General features: G+C 40.3%; 1 protein-coding gene across 4 annotated transcripts in view; it reads right to left on the bottom strand.

Annotated features, from left to right (window-relative positions):
* Positions 1 to 956: 956 nt before the first annotated feature.
* SMAD2 (SMAD family member 2) overlaps positions 957 to 26,413 on the bottom strand; it is a 53,299-nt gene continuing 27,842 nt past the window's right edge. For all 4 annotated transcript variants that reach the window (XM_035903083.1, XM_035903082.1, XM_009647689.2 and 1 more), the window contains 9 exons: positions 15,444 to 15,533; positions 14,090 to 14,283; positions 13,447 to 13,581; positions 10,221 to 10,295; positions 8,331 to 8,384; positions 7,046 to 7,258; positions 5,132 to 5,269; positions 4,816 to 4,960; positions 957 to 1,221 (listed from right to left, as the gene is read on the bottom strand). In XM_035903083.1, coding sequence (XP_035758976.1) covers positions 1,098 to 1,221; positions 4,816 to 4,960; positions 5,132 to 5,269; positions 7,046 to 7,258; positions 8,331 to 8,384; positions 10,221 to 10,295; positions 13,447 to 13,581; positions 14,090 to 14,283; positions 15,444 to 15,533 — 1,168 coding nt within the window. In that variant the 3' untranslated portion in view covers positions 957 to 1,097. The remainder of the gene's footprint in view (positions 1,222 to 4,815; positions 4,961 to 5,131; positions 5,270 to 7,045; positions 7,259 to 8,330; positions 8,385 to 10,220; positions 10,296 to 13,446; positions 13,582 to 14,089; positions 14,284 to 15,443; positions 15,534 to 26,413) is intronic.

Here is a 26,413-nt window from a genome sequence, read left to right as displayed (position 1 = left end):
GCTATACAAAGCCACTCAGATCAGAAATTTAAATTCTGTTACTGAAATATGTTAAGAAGCTGCATCTATTTAAAACCTATACGAAAGAGTCTAGTTTACCCTGGGAAAGGATTTTTCAAGGTATTTGGCTCCAAAAACTAAAAAACCATGATTTTTAGTGACATCTGTTTAATGAAAAAATACAGATGTAAGGGGTAAGCCAATAACCTTGTGTACTTAATCCAGTATCCAATGCTAGAGTAAATTCTCATTCCATGAGAAAACACACTGATTTCAATGATTCAAGGTACAAAAAAAGTCCCAAATTACATCAGTGCCAGCAATATTGCTGGCAACAGATGCATCAACTCAGATGGGTAGGGAAAAGTAGACTCCTAGTGTGATGGATACTCGGAATTTATAATATGAATTCATTTTAGGCCCCATTAAGCATATAAAGTGTCTTAAGATTTCACAGATGAATCTCAAGACATTTCTTTCCCTTCCAATGGAGGGATTCTCTTTTTCTTTAAGAAGGCAGCAAAAAGTTAAGCTTTTCTACAAGGAAAGTCTGCTTGTTATGTTTAGGACAACTCGAAAACCTGCTTATATAAAAAAATATAAAAGAATAAAGGAGTAGAGTCTTGGAATTTTATGAGATTTGCCCCAGTCAAAAAAAACAAATGACTATTTATGGGAACTAAAATGTAGAACAGCACAATACTGTGATATTTGAGATCATGATACATTACCTGTACATATACTTAGCTATTCATGTTATTGATAAACCATTAGGACACTCAATTATATACCCAATAAAAACACCATTAAGAGTCTTTAGAACTGTCCCTTCTTCTTTCTGAAGAAGGCATTTCTATACACTAAATTTTCATCTAGTATCAGAGTATAGGAAACAGAATCCACAAGGTGCTTTAATTGATGAGACCTCAAGTTTAGTTTTTCTTTTTTTTTTTTTTTTTTTTTTTTTTTTTTAAAAACCTTTTTGGATAGTAAACAGTTCATGGGGACCACACACAAATACTACGACAGACGAGCTGTTATATTAAGTCTGTTGATTGGACTCGATAGTTAGCCCACTGGTAACGGAGGAAGGAGTTTTACGACATGCTGGAGCAGCGTACTGAAGGGGAGCCCATCTGAGTCAATACTTTGTCCAACCATTGTAGAGGTCCATTCAGATGAAGTTCAATCCAGCAAGGAGTGCTTGTTACTGTTTGCCGTCTAGAAAACAAAGAATAATAGCAAAATCAGAAAGCAGCTTTGGCTTTCAAAGTTCTCCACCATATGATCAAGTACATTTCTATCCGTATCTTCTACACAGAAAGATAAAAATCTGCAACCACTACCATAATTGTTACTGAGCTTTTTTCGGAGAGTCTTTGAAGAATAAAAAGCAGCAACAAAAAATAAAAACCCAAACCACCCCCTATCTATAAAACACATCACTAATTACATGCTTGTGCTTTATACATCAAGAATATTTTGCTCCAGAGAATAAGGTAAGAAGCGCAGCACTCGTTTCTCAAGTGCCACACCAAAAGCCTGATTTCTAAAAAGACATTCAAACCTGAAGATTCGCCAACCAATGTGGTGTTCACATCACAGATAGCCGTCTGCAGCTGTATCTAGAACCTTTAAAGAGCCTGCGTGCATAACTGGATGTGAATTTTGTAGACAACTACTAAGAAATATGGAATAGAAACATTTGGCTCTGTGCTGTCAGCGTGGCCAAACAGCACGATATTATTGCAGTCAGAAGGTCTGTTTTTTTGGAGCAATTGAGAAGATAAATGTATAAGGAAACTGCTAGATGTTGTCAGAAACACTATGTCAAAACACAGTGGGTGGTTATGCCGTGCTAACTGATGTTATCTCAAAGGAACACCAAATTTTATCTCTGATTTCCTGTAATCTTACACTTCTGCACGTGTTTTGTACTATAACATCCTCGCACCAGCAATTCAAGTAAAAATCATGTTTCCTTGTCTTCTATATAAACTTGCCTATAATTTTCCACATTAGAAGCCCTTAATTAAACACCACACAGAAAGCCTCAGGAAAGCCGAAGGACTGACAATCATAAAAGCTTCATTCACTCTCCCATATACCCTCATTTCAGAGACCTGTTATTCAAAAATCTTCCTTCTCCATCTCCAAAGTAAAGAAATCAGTATTGGACATACTCTGCCTGAGAAATCCTGTTATTTCACCGTACCCACTCCAGGCATGGGAGTTTTCCCAACCTAGACTGGCAAGGCTATTGTTGCTAAGCCAGTTTTTCCTAGTAATTCCAGCTATCCCAAAGTCAAAGCAAGGAGGCATTAAGATTCAAAGGCAGCAGATTAGTCAGCCACAAACCCAGCCCATTTTTACTGTCAGCACTGCAACCCTTCACTTTAAGGAAATCTGTTTATATAAAACAGAGGGACTGAAAAGGCAGAAAGAATAAGCCAGTGAGAGGATGGATTTCAAAAAGTTGTCAGTGGTTTCACATTTTCTAGGAGAAGTAAGTGGCTGGGGTCTGTCCTCTCTCAGCACTCTAAAAAAACATTGTTATCTTAGCCCCGAATGCCTATGCCAAAACAAAGTGATCCAATAAAAGAACAATCTAAACCACAGGAAATATAACTCCATTTAGTCTCAAATCCTCTCCCAAAGAAGGAAGTTCATTATTCCACTGCTGTCAACTCCCCTACAATGTATTCCACAACACACTTCCTCAAAATTTTATAACTGGTTTTGTTCAACAGCGCTGGCTTTGTGCTACGCTGGCAAAAGCTGATAAAATAGTGACAGTCGCTTAGCAGCCGTCTCAAAGCTCAAACTCAGCCTCTTCTACCCATGGATTTCCAGTTCATGTATCGCTAAGTCTCTTTGCTGTAATTACCTCTACTTAACTTTCTTCAGAAGATGAGCCTAGCCCTGGATAGTTCCTGTGTTCATGTGAACACGGGACTGCCAATCTGAACTTCTACCGCCATCCTCAATCCAAGCCAACACGTATCGAGCACGAAGCTCTAAGTTATTTTGTCTACCAAGCTCATAAAATCTACCACCTTGCCCTATCTACACCTTTATGCCCATATGCCATACGTAAGTAACGCTTCGGCTTTGCTGAAGCCTGTTCTATGAGAAATGGTTTTGACATAATAATGAAGCACAGGAGTTTTAACAAGAATGATGGCTTTTACCCTGCTTCCTGGTCTCTTTTGACAATTCAGGCTACATTCATTTCAATTCAAGGTTGTGTTTGCAGGAGCAGCCTCTTCTTGCTTTAATCACAAACTGCAGCATAACTTACAAGTTTTGCGCATCAATAATTTATTAGCCCCATCTTGAACAGAGATGCAAAGAAACTAGTTCAGCATTAAGTCAGTAATCAGTTTCTGTGCTGTTCTGGCAGTTTTTCCACTGGAGCTTTTTCAACCCTATGATCTCTGGAAGGGTTTGTAGACCACTAACAACCAACCTTCTCCCTCCTCAGAAATAACTTTACGAAAAGCCTCCCCACTGTTTTAACCCAGCACTTACACTCCATTCACTTCAAGTTGCCTCTGTATAATCTGACTGATTAAGCCTTTCTTCTGTTCTGATTTGAATGTTGTATTTAATTATACGTAAGTGTATGCATACTCCTTTTGAGCCAAATCCAACAGTTCTTTAAACTTGAGCCAGATTCTTTCTTGTGTACCTCTTGCTAACAAAGAGGTACCAATTTATTCCATTACTCAAATTTCTCATTTCATCTAGTTAGGTTTTTATAAATTCGGCTTAATTTAGCAGAGAAGCATCCCCCCATGTACTGATGCTGCTATTTACATGTATATATTTCAAGAGCAGATAAAAGAATCAAAACCCCAGGATTTACAGTAGAACCTATATGTCATTATTCAGCTTCAGAAATTATATGGATTTTTAAAAAAATCGTTATGTATTGCAATAAGGTACTGATACGTCAGGCTTCTATTCCTTCAGTGGAGAGTTTCTAGAGAGGTTTAAGGGATTTATGTAAAACCACATCTCTAGCTCTCAAAAATAATGAAACCTTTAATACTGCTCAGTTAGAAGTCAATGCCTTCTCTTCCCAAAGTCCTATACTACATTAAAAACAGGCACAGTCCTCAACTACAGTTCTTAGTTTGTGCTAATAAGGAATACAATTGGAATCTATTCAAAAGCAGATAAAAACCTATTTTTTTCCACTCAAACCCCTGGTTTTAGCAGTTTTCCTACATAAACAAAGTCATCTCACTCCTGCAAAGCTTTTTCCACTACAAGTTCCAAAATATTTGCCATCCCTTAAATGCGTGTTCTCCAGCTGTTTTAATTTTGCAGAACGCACACCAAGCGACTCCAATTCTTTCTGTCGGGTACTATCAGCTGCATCCCGCACCACTACCTAACAAACTCGTTATACTCCATATAGTAGAGGATGGAGACCAAAACAACCGCACGTCTAACAAATAGCAAATAATCTCATAGAACAAACTGTGAAACTTCCCCATGCGCTCGGTGGTTTCACCACAATAAGCAAGCAGGCAGGATTGAGTGAGGAAACAGAACTTTGAAGACAATCCTTGCTCAACAGCTGACTTCAACGCAATACTAAAATCAGTTCACTGGTCTTTATGACTTAGGAGCTCCAGAGCTGAGGGGGAGAAAAAGGAATCTAGGGCTTCAAGTTGCAGACAGCATAGCTACAATAGCAGTAAGAAGCCTGTACGTACTGCTTTCAAGCCAGACAGAAAGACTGTATTAGTGAAAAAAAAAAAAAATTATTAACTCTAAATTTAAAAGCAAAGGGTTTTTTCTTACCTGTATTCAGCTCCCCATCCTTTAACAAAACTCATTCTTATGGTACACATTCTAGTAAGCTGATAAACTGCTTCAAAACCCTGATTCACAGATTGAGCCAGAAGAGCAGCAAATTCTTGGTTATTAAAGATTTTTAGATTGCATCCTATAAAGAAAAAAAAAGTCCAAAGGGTACAATGAATGAATACTTGCGTTTGCTACACAGAAGCCTGAAACTACAAAGAAACCCCTTCTAGGTATCCAAAGGGAAGCCAAGGTCATCCAGTGAATACATTCACTAGATATTCTTGCATGAGACCTTTGGTAGGCTACTAACCTGGTGGAATTTTGCACACAGTTGCAGGATGCCAGCCATATCTTTGATTACAGTTGGGGCTCTGAACAAAAATCGCGCTATCGCTTAGGCACTCGGCAAAAACTTCTCCGCCAATGTAATAGAGACGTACTCCCCTTCCTGTAGCAAAAGTCAAAGGAACTCCAGTTATGCCCAAGCAGATTAACAAACAAGGGAGTATTCTGTTGCAGAGAAGGCCAAGGTTTTTCTTTACAACAGAAACAGTACCATGCTGCTGTAGCAGGAGAACACCACAATTAACTTGCATTTTTCTCCCACGAACACACAATATTTGAAGGAGAAGCAGAATAATTTTTCAAGAGTGAGATAGAATTTTTTTTCGTCAAGAGTGAGATGGAATTTTTGAGCCATGTAACGGCTTGAAACCAAATCCAAGTTAGGAAGCAGCGTTCATTACCAAATAACTTTTTCACTTAAAGAAATACCAAAATCGAAACAAAAATATTAGATTCAACAGAATTAAAACTTGTGCTAATATTAAAAAGTGTTGTACGTGAAGTGGCACAGGTCACTATGGCAAAAAAAGGAAAACACAAGTACACCACTCCAACACTCTCCGCTTACATGCGCCCACACTATTTCACAACCCTCTGCATCTCCTTTCTCTGTACTACTTTGACAAAACCAACAGGATTTCACTTCTATTATGAAGAAATACCCGTAAGAAATCCTACTGCTCGCTTTTAAATTGTGATCTTGTTCTCTCTCTCTCTCTCTCTCTGAGCAGGGAAAAAAAAAAAATCTGTATGGGTTATTTCTAGCAAAAGTAAGAGAAGTAATGTACAATTGATCTCCGAAGGAAAACTAATTGACAGATCCTTTAAAGGCAGTAGTTCATCTTATTTTTCTTTTTCAAATTACTTTTCAAACAAAACGTGAGCTGCTCTATAAAAAAAAAAGTGAGAGCTCCTTACATTTTTGCTTTTCCTCATCATTGACCATTTTCATCAATCAGCACAGGCACAGCCTGGGTTTCTATGCATCTAAAATTTTATTAGACAAGCATTTGGGTTTGGCATAGAGGGAGTCAGAAGGTTGTACTAAGGAGGCTGAACTCTTTTACTAAAAGTAAAAAGAAAATATCTTGTGAATGTTGCTAAATAGAAGAATCCAGAAGAAAAAAAAAAAAAGTAGTTTATTGAAGAACTTAAAGCCAAGATTCTGCATTGTGAAAACCAACTATTCTTTAGTAATCATTACAAAGAAAAACTTGATCATGGAATCAGTGTGTTATCTCAATGGCAGTCTTTCCCATTTCAGAAAAGAATTCAAGAAGTACTACCAATGTCCATTCCGCATTTTACAAATTAGAATAAACTAAGCAACATGTTAATATTTTATAACTAAAGCTTAAATTTCAATTATACGCAACTCTGAATATTAACGTTACCACCCAGGGCAGAGTGGTCCAACGAGGAGCCTGAAAGCCAAAAACCTGCCCCTTGGGATGCTTTGGTGCATCATCTTTTTCCAGGAGGCAGAGAACAGCAACGTGAGCAACAGAAATCCCACACAGCTGAGTGGCTTCCTCCTGTGCCACTCGCAGCCTGGCAGCTGCGTGACTGCTGCTGCTGTGACTTAGTGACTACGGATTGAGGAAAGGCAGCAACTTTCAGCTCCAGCCACCGCTACATCTCTTCCCCACTGCAACTGGCCGTGGTGGCAGAAGCTGCTACATTTCTCCCTGATTTCAGAAGTGGCGACCTCTGCATCTTCCCACTTCTGTCCTTAGCAAGCCTTGAGAGAGAAGTTCAATGGCTGGCTGCACAAGGGTGAAAGGATCCCAACACACAGATCTGCCCATCCTACCTGAATCATTCCAGATGATTTAACGGCTAAAATGAAGTTAAATACTTAAAAACCAGAGATTTTTACCTATGTGTCGCCTTGTCATTTCCACTGTAGCATTTCTGTTTACATTGGAAAGCAGACCTAGACAAAATCGTTCTGAATTTGATGGATCTGTAAAGCCATCTACGGTCAGGGAAGGCTGTGATGCATGGAAGGTTTCTCCCACTCTTTGATTTAATTCATAATATGCTATTGAACACCAAAATGCAGGCTCCGAATAAGTAACTGGTTGCAAGTCTAAAAAAAATAAATTAAAAAACCAAGCTTAACACAGAGTTTAAGGCTGAAAAGAAAGTTATCTGACCTGCTATTCGTCTCTTCTAGAAGCGACAGTGGTAGTCTCCTCAAATTATATTTTGCTTGCTGTCATTTTTACCTACCCCAGTAAACAGAATGGAATTCAATATTCCATACAAGGGAAGGAGGAAGGGAAGAAGGGGTGATCTAATCTGACCACAGCTCATGTAGTTCAGTACTTGCATTTTGCTCAGTAAAATGATTAACTAACATTGCTGTGAGTGCCAGACATTGAGACATTTCTGTTGCCATTTTTTAACTTGCAAATGTTTTGGCAACGCTAAAGAAAAGACGAAACTATCAAACACTGAACCACACAAAGGAAAAAAATATTAATATGAAAATGACGTTTGCTTGTATTACATTACATCTTGTCCTGTCTTCTTTATCTAAAGGCAGCTCCAAGCTCCTCCAGCTCTCCGCTGGTAGAGCTCAGTATCTTCCCTGTGCATCTTCAGCTTTTCCTGCGCGGCTTCCCCTTTTTACCTACCCTAATTACTTACTCAGCGTTCTGAACAGCTTTTTCCTGTCACATCCATTCCTTAAACAAACTCGAGGGAATCTGATCTTCCCGAGGCATTTATACAGACACACAGCAGTGGCACATGATCAAAGCAGGTGGGCAACGAACGTGGGAGCAACAATTGTGTTGCGGTCACAGGTGAAACAGTACACGAGAAGAGCAGCAGAACACATATACAAGGGAGACAGCAAGTCTGGGCAGCACTACAGGTAGGCTAATGTCCTTTAAACGATTTATTTTATAAATGCTATTCCTGCACAGACAACTATATTATTCTTTCCCTTTGCTAGAAGCTCAACAGTTACAGAAACAGAGTAGTTATTAACAAGTTATTAACCCAGCCCTACTACGTTAATCATCAGGAAGCCAATAGCCTCCTCCTAATACAGCTCTTTCTTTTTTAAAGTACATTTTCATTTTTAATGTAATTCTATATATAAAGAAGAGTCATCACACACAGAGAAACAATTAAAAGTGTTTCCAGCTTACCCAAGCTATGATTAACTGGGGAGAGAGTACTTGGAGACAGCTCTGCTGGAGATCCTGTTGAAGCAATACAGATTGTTTCAGAGCAAATCATTCTTGTTATTTCAGACGGGTAGGTATGACCATTATTTAGATACAGTTTTACATTAAAATTCTTTGGGGGAAAAAAAAAAAAACCGCTCACAAATCCTACAACCAGTTTTCCAGCACATCACATGCTTATTCTGAATTAAGATTACGTTTAATTTTCCAGACTCCTGGGAACCTACCCCTCCTTGTAAAGACTCTATTAACATCTTAGTCTTGTATTTGGCAGAGCTCTCACTTCATGCACACTCTGTGAACATAACTTTATTTATTTATGCACTTCTCCAGTGAGAAGGTAGTGACTTCTTCCCAAATTCAGTGAAAAAAGCTAAGAAAAAGTGGATGAGATAATCAAGATATTACCTCTCTATTCTCAAAGGAGAGGGTTTATCTCTAGAAAAGAACAAGCTGGGTTTCCTCATTTGAGGAAATTAGTCTTTCCTGCAAGGAGGAAGGAAAAAAACTCAGAAAAAACATGAACTCTCCAACAATTTGTGCACTAGTAGGCAAAATACAGAGAGGCTTTGCACAGAAACATTCCTACAATGACTGCTGATGTCAGGCTTTTTTAATTAAGGCACCTATTGTCACGTAGTGGGAAAGTACTGCAGTTCTTACAGAAACCAGTGCAGTTGATTCCAATTAACTGAAAAGGGTTGCTAACATTAGCTAACCAAACACACACTCAAGTCTGCCAGCACATAGCAGGAGGTTCTTATCCAGCACATTAACTGTGCTTTGTCCGAGTCTAAGGCCAACCAGATTATGTAGAAACCCTTTCATCCAAAGGCACAAACGCTTGATGTTTCTCCTACTCTTTCAGTAGAGCCTCCCATACAAGAATTAATTTGAAACATGGCAGAAGTGGTAGGGTTGTCAGAGTTAAGAGACAGATTCTCAAATTGCAGCATTTCTGGAACTTGTTTAGGCCAAAAAGACATTTTGCTTCAATGAACCTGTTTCCCGAAGGTAACGTTAGGGGTAAGCTGAAACCTGTCAACTATTAAAATCTATTTTAAGGCTTTCTGATGAAGACTTAGACCTGTATGTTTTCATTACGCAACAAATGAAATGTTCTTAATGTGGCACAGAATGTTTTAAAAGCATTCCCGTAGCAAAAAAATATTTTGTTCGCATGATCACAAGTGATATTTTAAACAGAACACACCAGGTTGTACAAAGGGTTACTGCCATCATTGTTTGGGCTGAATTCATGCCACTATGCAGAGGGATCACAACCAGTAATCTCAAGTGTTGTGGTTTAACCCCAGCTGGTGACTGAGCCCCACAGCCATTCACTCACTCCCTTCCCAGTGGGATGCAGGAGAGAATCGGAAAAAATGAGAAAACTCATAGGTTGAGATAAGAACAGTTTAATAACTGAATTATTATTATTATAGACAAAGCAAGTGATGCACAATGCAACTGCTCACCACTTGCCGACCAATTCCCAGCCAGTCCCTGAGCAGCGGCCCCCCAGCCAGCTTTCCCCCAGTTTATATACTGAGCATGACATCATATGGTATGGAATATCCCTGTGGCCAGTTTGGGTCAGCTGTCCCGGCTGTGCCCCCTCCCAGCTTCTTGTGCACCCCCAGTCTTCCCAGTAGAGCACGAGAAGCTGGAAAGTCCTTGATTTAGTGTAAGCACTACTTAGCAACAACTAAACCATCAGTGTGTTATCAACATTACTCTCTTACTAAATCCAAACCACAACACTATGCTGGCCACTACAAAGATAAATTAACTCTATCGCAGGCGAAACCAGGGCACCAAGTCTCGAAAGTAGTGAAAAATGAACGTTACCTGTATCCATGCTTTGGTTCAACTGCTGGTCACTCGTTTCTCCATCTTCACTGATATATCCTGGAGGTGGTGTTTCTATACAAAAAAAAAATCCACGTATTGGTTCAATGACTGGGGAAATTGTTAAGATATAGTATTTGGAGTTTTTGTCCTTAAGTCTTCACGAGATCCCTATGATACCCAAATAGTGAATTAGAATTTAATTTTGCTGTCCCTTGTTCCTTCCAGTAGGACTTCAAATCCGTCACCTGCCTTACTGTCTCTATAAAATGTATCATCTCTTGCATGCCAGTCAATTGCTCAAATATGTTATATAATTAACATATAATCCTTGTTTGTTCCGTTTAGTACAAGATACTTTCACTACAATGAGTAACAATTTTGCAATTGTGATCAACAGCTTTCGCATTTAGTAGAATTACAAATGAAAAAAACCATCTGGTGACTTCTACCAAAAAAAAAAAAAAAAAAAGTGAGCTGTCTTTATGTAGTATAACCATCAGATCAGATACCCTCCCACGCCTTATAGAAGTTGCTAGATTTAAAGGTTATTTTTCAGTTCAGGCCCCAAATCCATTTTTATTCAATACCCAACAGTTGATTTCACTCACTAATGATAACTATTATCTAAGTAGCTACACTGCAAGCTCTATTATCATTATTATTACTTCCAAGCTCTGTTAAAACAATCATCTATTCTTTTAACTAGCTTTCTATAAAGACGGAGCTTCACAGACCAAAGTAAACTCAGTAACAAGTTTCAAGCACTCTGATACTAGAAACTGTGTCTAATTCCACAGAAATGTCTTCAAATCCCAGGAGAGTATGGTTGTTCTTTTTCTCCATTCAAAATGTACTTTGTAATCCAGATGATGAGTTAACCAACTGCCTTTCAGGAAATAATTTTCTTTGAACTGGGCAAATGCCTTTTCCTATATATTAAAAGCAAAACCTGATTTTCTTTAGTGGAAGTGTTTGAAGCTAACTATCTCTACTGTTGCCTTAGAATTGTCTCCGAGACATCTGAGAGATTAAACACATTTGATTACATTATTACCGAACAGCAGAAATTTAAAGATAAAACCTTTTGCAGAAGAATTAAAATCAAATTATATCAAATATCATGTTTGAGATTTACAGCAATATAGGAAGATCAGAAGGAAGTCAGCGAGAGGAAACTAGATTAAGTCAGTTGATTAAGTAAAAATGAACCGAAAGAATTGTATCTTTGGTTCATTCTGTAAAACTAGTGTGCTAAATATAGATGTGACAAAATTCAAGTGAGAATTTAAAGGAAGATTAAGGGAAATCTCTACTAGCAAGAGATCATGAATGATGACAAAAGTCATACTTGTTTTGAACATCTTTACAGAATTCATTGTGATGAAGTGGACTCCACCCGTTTCCAAATAATTCATTACAGTTAAGCCCACAGCCGTGGTAAGAGGTCAATAACCACTTCCAATCAACCCATGCCTCCTGTTTCCAGTTGCTAATCTAAGCTCTTTGGCACAGATTATTTTCCTTATCTAGTCTCTGTCTGAACAGAGATGATTTCATCCACCTAGTACTATTAATACTGTTTTAGGGTCAGAGGTTGAGCACCACCACAGCTGGAAATAAACGCCCAAGTGCAGCGTTAAAAATTCTCAGCAGAGCTAGAACAGTGCCAGAAGTTTGGCCAATGCAGCTCAGCACATCCGTAACCTGGAAGGGAACGTAGAGCCCCCCAAAGGCCATCCTGCACCTTCATGATCATCATCTCCCCAGCTGTAGGTGAAACCAACCTCTCTATAGACCAAGCACTGCGATGGTATTGTGGTGCAAAAACTAGCACGGTTGTTAGTCTGGCCTACCGCTAAAGAAAACGGTTCTCTGAAGCAGGCTGTCAAGACACACAAGACTTACCAGAACCTAGCTAAGCATTCAAGATTACGTTAGCAAGGTCAAATAAAGTAAGATACCCTGATATGAATACAACAGGAGGGTGTCAGTGACAAAGAGGAGGCGGCAAGGTGTGGTTGGCCGCATAAACATTTGAATATCATGCAAATAGCCTCAATGCCCTTGACCAGACTTCCTACAAATACCTACCTAGAGTTGCTTTAGCTCCTTTCCATAGCACTGGATTTCCAAATGGTGCCTTTCCAGTAAGTTGTTTGCAAATGCTATGGAAAGCCCTCAGACCAAGTCAAAAAAGTACGCATAAGAAAGCAACAGCTTCTAGCACCTTAAATTGCTCTTTAAAGATCTGCTGTCCCTAGGTGGCAACAAGCGTGGCACAAATTAAACAGATGAGATCAAATTCATTGAAATTTTTTTGGTGCCATTTCAATTCTTGGATACATTTAAAGAAAACACAAGCAACATCCTGTTTAAGACACATATACAATTTGTACATCACACATATCTGAGTTTCAAGGAAGTCCTCTTGTCCTTTGTGAGAGATCTGCATTTTCAGCTTGTTTGTAACATAGCTGCATTAAATATTTATGAGAAAACTTTAGCGTCACTTGGTTTTACACTCCAGGCAACTTCCTGAAGAGACAGGAAACAGGAAGTTGGGGCAGGAAACGAAGGTCACTGAATTATGTTTCAATAAGGGTACAGGCTTTCGATGCTGTAGCAGATGAGTCTCGGTATTTGGTTTGGGGTGGAGAAGAGGTAAAGAGGAGTAAGGAGGAATTCTTTAAGAATTCAACATTGTTAAGGTTCTTCTTTCATACTAAAAAGACAAAACTATGCACACAACAGTAACAAATACGCAAAGCAGGCTTTGATCGACTGTGAACGACAGATCACAACACTTTTTAAGTCACTGTTTTGCAGCTTAAAAGTTTTCTCCACATACTACACGGGGTGAGATTGAGCAGCAGTTTACTACTCAGCCTCCAATATACAGCATTTGGCAACCCCTACATGTTTGTAAAACAGGCTTAAAACATAAGAGGAAGGTCTACTTTGTACTCATTAGCATTTTGAATCTTAAATAAGCTACTGAAACCAAGGAAGCTATTGCCACAGCAATGTGGTTTCACACAGGATTGTGTTCTGCAAACAACAGCGTTCGGGTATTTTCACTGTAATTAATACACAAAGATCAACCAGATTTAATTTATTGATGCATCTTTCCATTAATTTGATCACTTAGGAGGATGAAATTACCAACATTGTGCCACTAGAACAAAGATAAGTGTACTGTTTGCGGTGGGAGTTAAGAAAATACCTGGTATGTAATTGCTCTGTGGTTCAATTCCAGCTGGAAAGTTAGTGTTTTCAGGAATGGAATGGGTATAGTCATCGAGAGGCGGAAGCTCCGTTAGAATCTCAGTGTGCCGTGGCACTAGTACGGGAGGCAAGACTGGAAAAGAGAAATTCAAAGCATTAGTAACATTCTCAAAATACACACTTCTGTCAGCTAAAAGGAAAAAAAGAACCTAAAACATCTAACAATTTCTTCAGATGTTTTGAAATTTTCTGACTCTCAGCACTGCTAATACTGCAACTGTACTGCTAGTTACTGGAAGAAAGAGATTCTTGAGGTTCCTCTTGAGTAACAGTATTCCACATTAGCAAAGGTAAGTCATCTCTGTTCTCCTTGTTATGCCAGACTGTACTGAGCCAGCTGGAAACTGCTAGCAGTACTGGAAGTGTTTATTGGGTTAGTCAACACATTTGTAAAGTAAAGATCTACCAGTATCTTTACTATTAAACATTTTCAGGGAATGGTACTCTCAAAAGCTCTATCTCTAATCGTCTCGTACTTCTGGCGGAAGAGAGCATCATCTTTCTCTATTTTTCATTTAAAACGTTACGCTGAACAAGTACGTACAGATGCTGCTATAGAAAGTCAGAAGCAGTCTTCCTACCTGGTGTCTCCACTCTCTGGTAGTGGTAAGGGTTTACACATACTTCATCCTTTTTAAGATTAAAAGCATATTCACAGTTTTCAATTGCTTTAAGTTCATGGTGACTGTGAAGATCTGGCCAGCGCCACAAACGACAGTAAATAACATGCGGTAATCCTTTACGATGAGATACCTGTAGACGGCCATCGAGAGATCTATATGGGAGAGACGTTGAGAAGCGTTTACAGAGTGCATGCTGTCTCTTAATCGCTCAAGCAACAGTGTACACACATGGGATGGGTAGTTTATTTATTCTCAGATTTCAGTGGATTAACACTGTTAGTGACATTTATACTCTTGTTAAAAGGCTTCATATGTGACAAAAATGATGGTATCAAGCAGTGTCTTAACTTATTTTTGAGCTGCTCAAATTATTGCCAGTGAATTTAGAGTTCATTAAAAGCCACTTTACCTCCAACCAAGTATTTAGGGTGATTGCTTCATATACATTTTTTTTTTAAATGCAGAAGACAGTTGTTAAAAAAAAAAAATAATAAAATCACACACTTAATAGTCCCTTCCACTGCTAAACCTCAAGGCTTTGCTGTGGCGTGGATGCTTTATGGCTTTAAGCATAAGAATTCCCACAGGACTGCAAATAAGCCTATAAGCAGTCAGCTGCCCAAGTGATCCACACGGCAGTAAAACTGTAATGCAAAAAGCATGAATGCACATCTTGTAAGGGCTGTACAGTTTATCTTCATGACTTCATCTGCCTTGCTACCAGCTGAAAACGTTTTGCTAGTTTTAAGACAGACTGCATATGCTTACACAAATGCAGATGTTTATGATTGTTATGGGATGGGAGACAAACCTCAATACACAAATCAAGTAATGCGACATGGAAAAAAATAAAGACCCTGTTTAGAATTTGCCCACCATTAACTACTGAAGAATTTACAAACAATTCTTTAGTAGCTTGTATCTGAGCCAATTAGCAAGGTTTAACTGAAAGCTTGTGGCATACAAAGCAGTTTAAACACTTTGTAAGATTAGGTCTAAAGAACTAAGTATCCCAACTTTGTTAATATAAATACCAAATCACATTAGAGCTTGCATTTAACAAGTCTTCCCATTCTTTCAACGGCACTGGCATGAAAAAGGAATATTCCAGAATTAGAGTTTCATTGGTCAAAACATCAGCTGAGAACACTTGGATTTCTACCCTGGCAAGCAAATATTTTAAAATGCTGTACCATGAGAGGCCTAGGAAGCATTTTAGTCTATTTTACAGCTAAAGCATCCCATTACAGACCCTCCAAAGCCAATCCCTCCCACAAGGTTTCTATGATGCGAGAGAGGGCAGAATATTCACCTGGTTTGTTCAGAGAAGCTGTAAAGGCCTGTTGTATCCCACTGATCTATCGTGTTTGGTGTACTCAGTCCCCAAATTTCAGAGCAAGTGCTGTGCATAAATTGAAAACAAAAACAAAAAATTGGTATGAATATGGAACATGGTTATTCAAAACACCATGATGTCAAACATGGAAAAATGTACAGAATACTTCCTTTCACATAGAAGATAGAGCATTGTTAGCCTTGCATTTAAACTGACATCTCATGCTATATTTTCTATATGAAGGAGGCTATCAAAATGGAACACGTGATTCAAGGTAAATGATAATGTTTTTAAAAGGTGAACAAGTTCTCTGGGTTTAAGTAGTCAATACAGTTGTAATGTTCCTTAAAACAGGCAAAACTTCCTCAGCCTAGCTCTTAACAAAATTCAATTTTAAAGGGTAGTTTCTGGATTGGGTTTTTTGTTTTTGTTTGGTTTTAAACCTAAGCTTCCCTAAGACTTCAAACAAAGGCCATGTGTATCTGAAACTGAACATCACAATCTAACTTTCAGGTACCACCACTTCAACATTAAACTCATTTTCCATGCACGTATTAATTTGCTGCTTTTCCCAAAACCGGGAAATTTGGACGCTGAAGAAAAGCACGTTGTAGCTGATACTTCACTGTTTTCTGATTAAAAAACCTAAATATTCTTTTCCACTGTAAACAAAACACAGAACATTTAACACAGTTTTACAGTACAGTATTTTAAGTCTTAACTATAGAATAACACAACTTTATTGCCAAATCAAGCAGGAGGAAAGGCAACTATTTCTTTACCAAACTGGTTCAACAACAAGATCACAGCAGTAAAGAAAAAGGAGCCTCCACTGACAGGCATGAACTAAAAGCAGCAGCAGATTTAAGTACAGCAAGAAAACAGCATGGGCTTGTAAACGGGCAGCACGCTTTCAGAATCATAAATCAAGCTCAGGTCTATCACAGACTTGCTCTGTGACCACTGAAAACCGAGTTTATTTTATGTAAGTAACACACAACTAGACTTCGCATCTCAGAAATGGAGAGAATTTGATTGATGAGCAACTTAACACTCCACTCCCTAATTATAAAGCCTCAAGTCTGACTGGCTGTTACGTTACCTTTAAAGTTAATGGTCTCTGAAAAGCTGCAACATTTAGAAAAGAATCCAAGTTCACCAAACTCCTGGTTTTAAAGATAAGCTTTGCTATTTCAATTTAAGCTTAGCTGATACACTCACAAGTTTGGACTGAGCGTTCAAGGGAAGAAAAGTGAAGCAGGTATTTTTATTTCTCGCCCCTAGACAGAAAATTCATTGCTGTTAAGAAACAAAAGAGCAGACAGCACATCAGTGTACTTAAAACCACTTTTCAGGGCTGACAAACCACCTCAATTCCACAGTGGCTTAAATAAAACGAAGTGTAGGCTACTGACAAAGGGAACGAATGGTTCTCGTCCCCTTCTTGCCTTGTCTCACACGCATCATTTCTAATGCCATCCCAGGGAGGCCGAAATGTCCGTGCAATCGAGCAGCAACCCAGATCGATGAACTGGTTATCGGACCACAGAACCTGTGGCTGAAAAATCAGTGTTTTGAGTTAGTTTTCAGCCAGATCAGTCTTTTTTTATTCACTGTGGAGCTACACAAGCACTACAAAGGAAGAGCAAGAGTGTAATTGTGGGCAGCAGCTTGCATTTATCACAAATAAAACTGCTGAATAAAAGATGGCCTTTGACGTTTTACTGATTATGGACACGAGTAAAATCTTGTACTAGCTGACTTTTTGTCTGGTAGAGAGCATCAGGGCCACACGCGAAGGTCCGTTCCCTGACATACATCCAGCTCTTCAAGAGAGCCAACTGTCCTGAACAAATTACATCCATCTCAGACACAGTCAGCATCAGAGCTCTCCAAAAAAAGTGACCATCACTGTATCAGTAAAGCTTTGCAACCTCTCTTTTTTCCTGTTCTTAAGACACCTCCAGGACTGTGAGCTGCCAAAAGCTACGTAAGGATTGAAATAGTTGCCCTGAAAACACGCAGGCAGCGGGGTGGGACACCAGGTAGCATCCCTGCACTGTACTGCGACCTTAAGTATGCACCACTACTGCTGGTAAGACAGATCATCCCGCACATTAAATTAGAAGAACAACCAGCAGACACAAAGCCTGCTGCATATTAATTGACACACTTAGCTCTGACAGCTTACTACCTTTGAGCAATGGATCCTTTACACAAAGCAGCGCTCCAAAGCTGATGCTGTCACGCCGATCGCGCGTTCCCAAAATTGGGGGGGTCGCATCACTGGTGTAAATGGGACATGCCGCGCAGTTGCTACACAAGGCTTTTAAGACAGCACATGCAAAAGTAAAATTTTATAGCCCTTGACAAGGCGCGATGGGCAGGAACAGTATTTTACACTGCTAACCTCTTCTCTCTATAGCTACTCAAACTATCAAAGCTGACAGCATATTCCATAACCTATGGAAAGAGAAACAGTATCCTGAAGTGACTGTGTGCCACAGCCATGGCTTGCAGCAAAACTCAGGATACCACGGAGGAAGGGTAGGCCAGGAGGTACAGAAAAAGCCATCAGCTAGAGCAAAACTGCTCCAATATTCAGCAGCTTGCATGATATGCTGTCTTCCAGGGTGCACATCTGCTTAGAGCTGGGATTAATATCAATAGCTCATCTACACTAAGACTATACTCCAGTTCTAATAATCCCCAATCAAACACTGAAGTCCCGCAGGAATTCATCCTGTATGATCAATGAAGTCAGCTCAACACAGCTTTTACCGTTCACCAGATAAACATCAGAGGAAAGAAAGTGGTCTCCCCGCTTTCCTGCTCATGTAAAAGATCCACTGCCTAGAAGATGCAACACCATCCCCCTGCCACGTCACCCAGACAGTAAACTTGGGCTCTAAATATTCACATGCTCACCATAAAAAGCATCCTTCAGACACAGCGCTTCCATGGAAGGCCACAGTACATTCATTCATGCGCAAGCAATAGGGTGACAGAGGGCAGACACTCCTACTCATCCCAGAAAGGTGGTTGCTGGAAAGAAGGTGACTGCATTCTGAAAGATCCCAGAATGGCAAGGGTTGGAAGGGACCTCAGATCACCCAGTCCAACCCCCCTCCTAAAGCAGGTTCTCCCAGAGCATGTTACACAGGACTCCATCCAGGCGGGCTTTGAATATCTCCAGAGAAGGAGACTCCACAACCCCCCTGGGCAGCCTGGGCCAGGGCTCCGTCACCCTCAAAGTAAGTAAGTTTTTCCTCATGTTCAACTGAAACATCTTATGTCTCAGTTTGTGCCAATTGCCCCTTGTCCTGGGCACCACTGTGAAGAGTCTGGCTCCGTCCTCGTGACATCCACCCTTAAGATATTTGTATGTGTTGATAAGGTCCCCTCTCAGCCTTCTCTTCTTCAGGCTGAACAAGCCCAACTCTCTCAGCCTTTCCTCGTAGGGGAGATGCTCCAGTCCCTTAATCATCCTAGTTGCTCTCCTCTAGACTCTATCTAGGAGTTCCTCATCTTTCTTGAACCGGGGAGCCCAGAACTGGACACAGTGCTCCAGGTGGGGTCTCACCAGGGCAGAGTAAAGAGGGAGGTTTAAACAACCACTAGTACCATCTAAAAGGGGGAGACAGGAGGTACAGACTTTTCGGTAGTAGGGAGTTACTTCCCCAAAATAAATAGGAGGCGTTCTCTCCGAAACCCACCTCCCTGAAGCGTCCCAAATCCCTTGCCATGTGAAGAGTCCTTCTATGCCTTAGCCCATAAAGCATTTGGAAGAATCAAGGACTAACATCTGTACTCATATATAAGTCTTATCTGGAAACATTCCCAGGCCCTGGAACATGATCACATATGCTAGAAAGCAGCAAGGACATTCCCCAGCACCGGGCCGTGCCAGTTACTGCTCTCCCACACAATTCCCAGGTTTTGCGAGTCGCACGCCATTGGGACCACTCGCACCGGGCAGTTGGGATGCGGCCACCCTGCCCTGGTACCCAAGTGTTTAAGCGTATGGACGAGACAGTCCTGAGCAGTTGGCCATGGTGCCTGGGAACATTCCCAGGCACATTTCATTTATTAGGAGGGAGGCAGCCAAGACACACCACCACCGCATCTTTAGCAAGCGGACCGCCCTCAAACTGAAACCTAGAAGCCCAGAAGCCCATTTTGGGATTCATGTTTTACCAAACAGGCATTTTGGGGTTTGAACTCACTGTATACCGCTGCAGCACTGGTAAGCCATCGTTGTTTCCAAAATACTATTTGGCTCCTGCATCCCAGCTCTACTTAAATCTTTCCTGTGTAGACAGCACTTAAATATACTCCAAAATACAAGCTTAAAGCTAATATGCTTCCTCCCACCAGAGCGGACACTTCCATTCCAAGGAGCATTTTCATTGCTCTTCTCAAAACAATCTGTCTGTTGACAGAAATGAGGTCAACTATACAAAAGCTAATATTTTTATCTTTTCAACACTAGCCTAGATTAGCAAATCACCATGTTCTGTGGCCTCTGGCACTCCCAGAGCAAGCCTGCTTGAATACTAAATCGCTGCTTTTGCAGACCCCACAAAATAAGTGCATTTATTATAAGGGACTTCAGGGATATAAAGCATCAAATTGGCTCAGTTTCCCAGGTGTTTTGAAGCTCTAACAAAAACCCTCTATTTCCTAGAGAAAGGAGAAATGCTCAAAGGATACTTGCAAGGAACAATGACTACTTTTTAAGAGCCAGGAATTTTTAGGGAGAAGTCAAATGTCTAGCAGACATCTGGTTAAGCTGCTACAGACTCAACCTGGGACAACTCAGTCCTGCAATTCCTCTCGGGACTGACCAGAGGACTGATGTGGTGAAGAAAGGGTCAGACAAGTTATTACTGGGTGGAATTGAAGCTACTTCCGTCGGAGCCTTTCCTTAAGTGGAAAGGGTTGCAAGCGTTGGCGTTTCAACCTGACTTTTCATCTGCTTATACGGAACAGCATCTCGGATGATATTGTACAATTCTGGCAAGAAGAATCTTTAATGTGGCTATCAGCATGCAACAGCACACAGTATGCCTTCACTTCTTCCATTTCATCATTTCCTTTAACAGGAAAGTCTGAGTTCCAAAAAACCCTACTCTGGGCAAGAAATTACCTAAACAGCAAAGAGCTGTAGCAATGCTTCACAATTTTGAGATAAAGTGCCAAAACTGCCTCCCTTTAGTAAGACAGAAATATCAACACACACAACAGAAAAACACGGACACAGGAAAAACCTAAATATCAAAAGATAACCAAAAAGTATTTGTATGGCCTTGTTTACATCTCATGGATGACACTCCCCATCAGCATTAAAGGTGCAAACTATCGTAGTGGAATAATAGAATCTGTAAATGTACTACAAAATTGGACTATCAAAGTCCATGTTCAAATACAGATGAGTTATTGATCCGCTCATGAAGAAATGAGTGTGGCACAAACCACGTTTGTCCATGTTCTAAGTAAGCAATATGAACTGCTTGTTTTAATGTATTACATCCCTATTAGAGGAATCGAAGACCATATCAAAATAGATAATAACGAGATATGAACCCCATGGGATGAAACAGTCTAAAGTAACACACTATAGTCACATTCAAGAATCCAAAAATACAGATGGACATCATCCCAACTGGAACACACTGCCCCAAAATATGGTTAGGTGGCAAAGGACATTGACCCACCTAGGTGAAAAAAGGAGCAGGATAAGGCTGAACAGGATAAGATGACCATTGCCAACCAGCATATTAATGCTAGTCTGTGACAGCATGACCTCATCTTAGTGAATATAGAAAGCCATTTGCATCCTGGCTTGCAGCGGCAGTAATTCCAAATTAGAAACCTCAGCAGTTGGAGCTGCAGCTACACAGAACAACCCACAACCCCCTCACTGATGTCCAGATGCCAACTAATAAAGCTACCTCAGGTTGGTACTCAACCTAGGCCGCTTACAGAATCACAGAATGGCAAGGGTTGGAAGGGGCCTCAGGAGCTCACCCAGTCCAACCCTCTTGCTAAAGCAGGGTCACCCAGAGCAGGGGGCACAGGACATCATCCAGGCGGGGGTTGAATATCTCCAGAGAAGGAGACTCCACAGCCCCCTGGGCACCTTGTTCCTTAATTAACTTTATTTAGGTTCAGTTTCCCAGCAGTTAAAAGCCACACATACTGATTTGTAGATCCAAGCAAGTATGTGCAAGTAACGTCCAAACAGTCATGACCACAGCATCAAACAAGCTGGTGTCTACGCATGACGCTGTACTGCCCATAATCCAAGTCATCCCTGTACTTCCCCCAAGTGCATTTGCAAAACAGAAGATACAACCAGGGATAAAGGTGGTAGGTCTCGTCAATAATACTCAGTTTTATAGAGATGCTGTTTTATCTGAGGCTATAGTTGAAAGAACCCGAAGCCAGCAGAGTTTTAAACAGTACCTTATCTGCGCCAAAACTGTCACGCGCATGCTTAGGCTGGTAATCTGTATATTACAGGTTGTTGCTGCTATGAATTTATGACCAGTTTTTGCTGCAAGAGAGAAGGCACAAAGCAACTATCCTACCACTAACACTACTTACAGTATCTGCAGTGCTGCACGCTCTAGGTACTTTTTCTACTAAATGAAGTGCTTGCAACAAGTATGACATCAGATGAAAGCAGGCAGAACCACTTCAAAGATACTTCCACATGAAATACCAGAAACCCTATATAGAAGTTGTTGAATACTGTCACAATTCTTATATAACTACAATTCCACGTTCTTCTTCAAAGTCTTGCAAAGAAGTGGAACAGCTCCAAAGGAGCTAAAAGGCAGAGAGTTCAGTTGACAGCCTCCTCTTTACCTGAAGTGGTAGCACTAGAAAGATAACAAATAAGACCTGAAATGCAAATTGCATCACGCTAGTCCAAGCCTGTATTATTCAGGAATTATTATAGAACAGTCTTGGACATTAAACTTGCTTATTTGTGAAATATTACACTGAACTCCTAACATTTTTCCTGAATCTTTCATATCTTTCAGAATCTACAGCCACTAACAAGTATGCAAGCCTATGTTCAAGGCAATCTTCTCCATTTCTCTTTCTCCTGCATCTTACAATCACAAGCCTTTGTTCCACTGAATCTCATTTGTCTGTCCCTACCTTTTCCGAGGCATGTGCAGTGCTGGAACTGTGACTGAAATGAAAAATAATTTCAGTAAACTGCAGCAGTACCCCATTATCTGTTTTAAAATGGGAGACAAGAATGAAAGTTAGGTTTCAGATTCTAGAATTCTTATGCACCATCTTCCCTACTGATGTGAGACTGACATTTGTTTTTACTCATGTTACAAAGACTAAACAAGAAAAATGCAGCAACAGAAAATAAGATCTTGTTTTTGCTTGAACTGGAGGAGTTACTTTGCACACAAACACCTTTATACCAGCCTAACGTTTACAGGACTTACTACCTTGACTGAGTTTTTGTCAAAGGGGCAGAAAAGAAATGCAGAATTTGCTTCAAGAGCTACACCAAGCTACCCAAAATGGAGTTATAGCAGTAAGAAACGGTAGATTTATGGAATTCCATTTTCTCATAACAAATGTGCAAATGCCACTGCTTATGGCTGCTTCTGTAAAATTTTCCTGAGAATACAGGTTACAGTCTATAGATTGAATATCAGTACCTTGCATACTAACTTTTTTGTCTGGTTGGTTTAAATCTTGCTACGGAAGATCTTAGATCCAAGACTTGATACAGCAACATACTGAGCAGGGAACCAGGACAGGAACACCACTATATTGACTTAGGCTCTGGTTCATCACTGGTGTAGCTGGATTGAAGTTGCACTCCTGGGAGGACACTCCCCATTACTCCACCAACAGTAACTTTGAGAAAAGGATTGACTGATGGGGGAAAGAACAGAATCCTTCCTCTCCTATCAGTTATCTTCTTCCTGACACAACTGGGGTTCAAGAACCCATAAAGCTGGGAGGGAGATATACCAAACCTTTGGAGCTAGCTTAGAGAGGGTCCCGAAGGCAACAGTAACAAGAAAGACTGATTTGAAAGGCTTAAGCATCACACAGATGAATCAAAGTCAGCAATTAAAAAAGTTCACTGGCTTACGTACAGTATCATACTCAGCACAGATGACAGTTCCTACCAAATCTGCCTGCTCATGGTTTCCTTAAGTCTGGGTTTCAAATGAAAATATGTGTAGCTGCTTTTATATCCTGACTTGACCGTCCTTTCTATATACTGGCAATTAGCATTTCTCCCTACTACCCCTAAAATGCCTATGCACCAGCCAGTAGCAATCCTAATTATCTTTGCAATCCAAATTGTCTTTGCAAACAGCACCTCAGCCAGCTGTACAGCCAGTTGTCTGAACAAAAGCTTACCATAAAGTGTAGTTTGGCTGACTTAAGTGTTTCAACTACTGGAATGTATGTTGCTCGTGGTTTCTTTTCTCCATGCTGGTGGTGGCAGGGAAAAGGTTATTTGCACTATGCTCACTTAGAAGGCATTAAAGAGTTCTGCAGGAACAAGGCAAATGTTAAGTTATGAGATATCTCTACCCTACTCCTCTTTGAATCCTACGTCATTTTGCATCCCTGCAGAACTGACCAATCTGTTAACTTGCGTCTCCGTCATCCCATACAGTGACAAAGTGTCATCTACTCACTTAGATGTACACAACCAGGCATACACATTCATCAAATGGCATGACTCAAAGCTACAGCAGTTCACTCCTGCTTGTGAATGACGTGAAGTAACAGAGGTCCTGATCTCATTTTCTTGCAGCAGAGTATGTAAAGATTCAGTAATTCTGTAAGAAATAATGATTTTTTCTTCTAAGCACCTGCTGAAGGGATGAGCTAATATCTTGACCAATGCCAAATAAAAAGTACAAGTGTGAATTCCTCTTAAAAACAATTTACAGATCGCAGTGGCACTCATCCTTAAGAGGAGCTGGACAAGATTCTTCCAGGGAAACCATTCTGTGGTAGACACTTGGGTAGAAAAGCAGACCCCTAGGAAAGTTCTGTTAAAGGGCAGTATTGGCAATCAGAGTAAATGTATATTTACACATGTTGTAAGTTCAGGTGGGCAGTTTGCTAACAGATTCTCCCATTCTTCAAAGGAGAAACAGAGCTTGTGAAGTCTAGGAAAAGGATATTGAGTAATGTCTAAAAGAGCCCTGGACTCCAGAAGAGAGCTCTTACAGAAGTGAAAGCACAGGTTTCTCAGTACAAACTCAACAAAACAATAGTAAAACTGGCAGCTGGGGCACTCAGCTCTCACAGTTATGAGTGCTTCCCCAAGTGTCTAAAACCACTCAGATTTACTTTTATTTAAGCAACTGGGCTTCCATACATAAAAAAAAGCGCCTTGTCTACCCTCTCCCCCAGAATCCAAAAGCAGACCTTTTTTCTTCAAGCATATGCAACACAGAAAGATTACTTGCTCAAAACAGTAACTGTACCTTCTCTCCCTGCCTCCCTCCTCCCCACACACACATTCAGGACATACTACATCCAAGAAAGAGATGTTTATGTATATGCATATTTAGTGGAATATAAACCAGGAACCATTACACAACTTCTCATAATCAGAACCCTTTTATGAATAAAGTTTACATAGAATTTTCTACCATACATTCAAAATCATTACATCAAATACAAAAGGCAGCATCTGAACAGAGGAAAATGACTTAAGTAACATTCCTTAGAAATGGATGCATGCTAAAAAAATTAACACATCAAAATAGCCAGAAAAGCAGGAGGCACAGGATACAATTAACCTCTCTAACACTGTGGGAAAAGGAAAAAAAAAAAAGTCATTGAACAACTCCCATTTACTTCAGCTTAAACTTTAAGGATGTCCACAGGGGACGCAAGAGTGGAACGTGAGGTACAAAACATACTCTGTCATAGCCTAACATCTGAGCCGCGCATTCCTCGTTTCAGGGCTGGTAGCTAGTTTCTTCCAGTTTTGCAGAGTGCCAGGCCAACAAGTCATCTTTATGAACAGTATATGCTTCTGTTGCCTTTTCTAAAGGCACACTTCTTCCTGGTCACATGCTCAACAAACTGCCTACAAAGGCAAAAATACAGATAGAAGGCTGGCTTCTTCAAAGCACTTTAGCCTCCTCCCTTCTCCCAAACCCTAATGTGCTCGCCCAGTGCTGTCAGACAAAATAAAGCAGCCAACAACAATCAGCGTTACCTTCATTTTTCTCTCGATGCTAGGAGATGCTAGAAGGATAGCACCTCAAAGTTCAAGAGCAATTTTTCCAGGATGCCATGGAAACCAAGCAGAAGTAAAATATTTATTTCTTTTCTTGTTGTCCATATGGTCTGTTCAGATGCAGATCCTATCGAGGAGTCTTTACTCTCTGTTCAAAGTCAGGTGGAGAGGAGCTTGTAAGCTTCTAAATGGCAAGGTCAAGCAGCGCAGAGATGTTGTTCAGGACTGAGAAATAAAAAGGCACGCAGTACAGCTCGGCCTCGCTCAAGAGTCAGCAGGGAGCTGGCCACAAGTCTCATGCTAGAGAGGCTGAAAACAGGGAGCGTGCAAAAGCAGCCTATGGAAATCATGAGCTAACAGCTTTGCTGGGAAACTTGCCCTACAGTTCCCCACTCCCAACACAGCGCCACAGCTTTCAGCAGCTGCAATTTGTCTCTCTCAAAACTCTGCAGCAGTCTTACTGGAGATAAGATGAACCACAACACAGACATACTCCCCCCAATCATATGTCCAAAAAAGCCATCAAAACCAGTGACTTCTAGATGCCCTGCGTCTAGTGAGGACAGCACTCTCAATGGCAGCTCCCTAGAGACTAACCAGGCAGGACAAAAAAAACCCCAAAACCAAACAACAAAGAAAAAAAAGAGGAAAAAAAAAAAAAAAAAAAGAAAATTAATGGGCC

Source organism: Egretta garzetta, unplaced genomic scaffold (assembly GCF_000687185.1).
Source record: "Egretta garzetta isolate BGI_Z169 unplaced genomic scaffold, ASM68718v1 scaffold179, whole genome shotgun sequence".
Taxonomy (NCBI): domain Eukaryota; kingdom Metazoa; phylum Chordata; class Aves; order Pelecaniformes; family Ardeidae; genus Egretta; species Egretta garzetta.
Note: the sequence above shows the minus strand (reverse complement) of the source record. Positions and strands in the feature narration are given on the sequence as shown.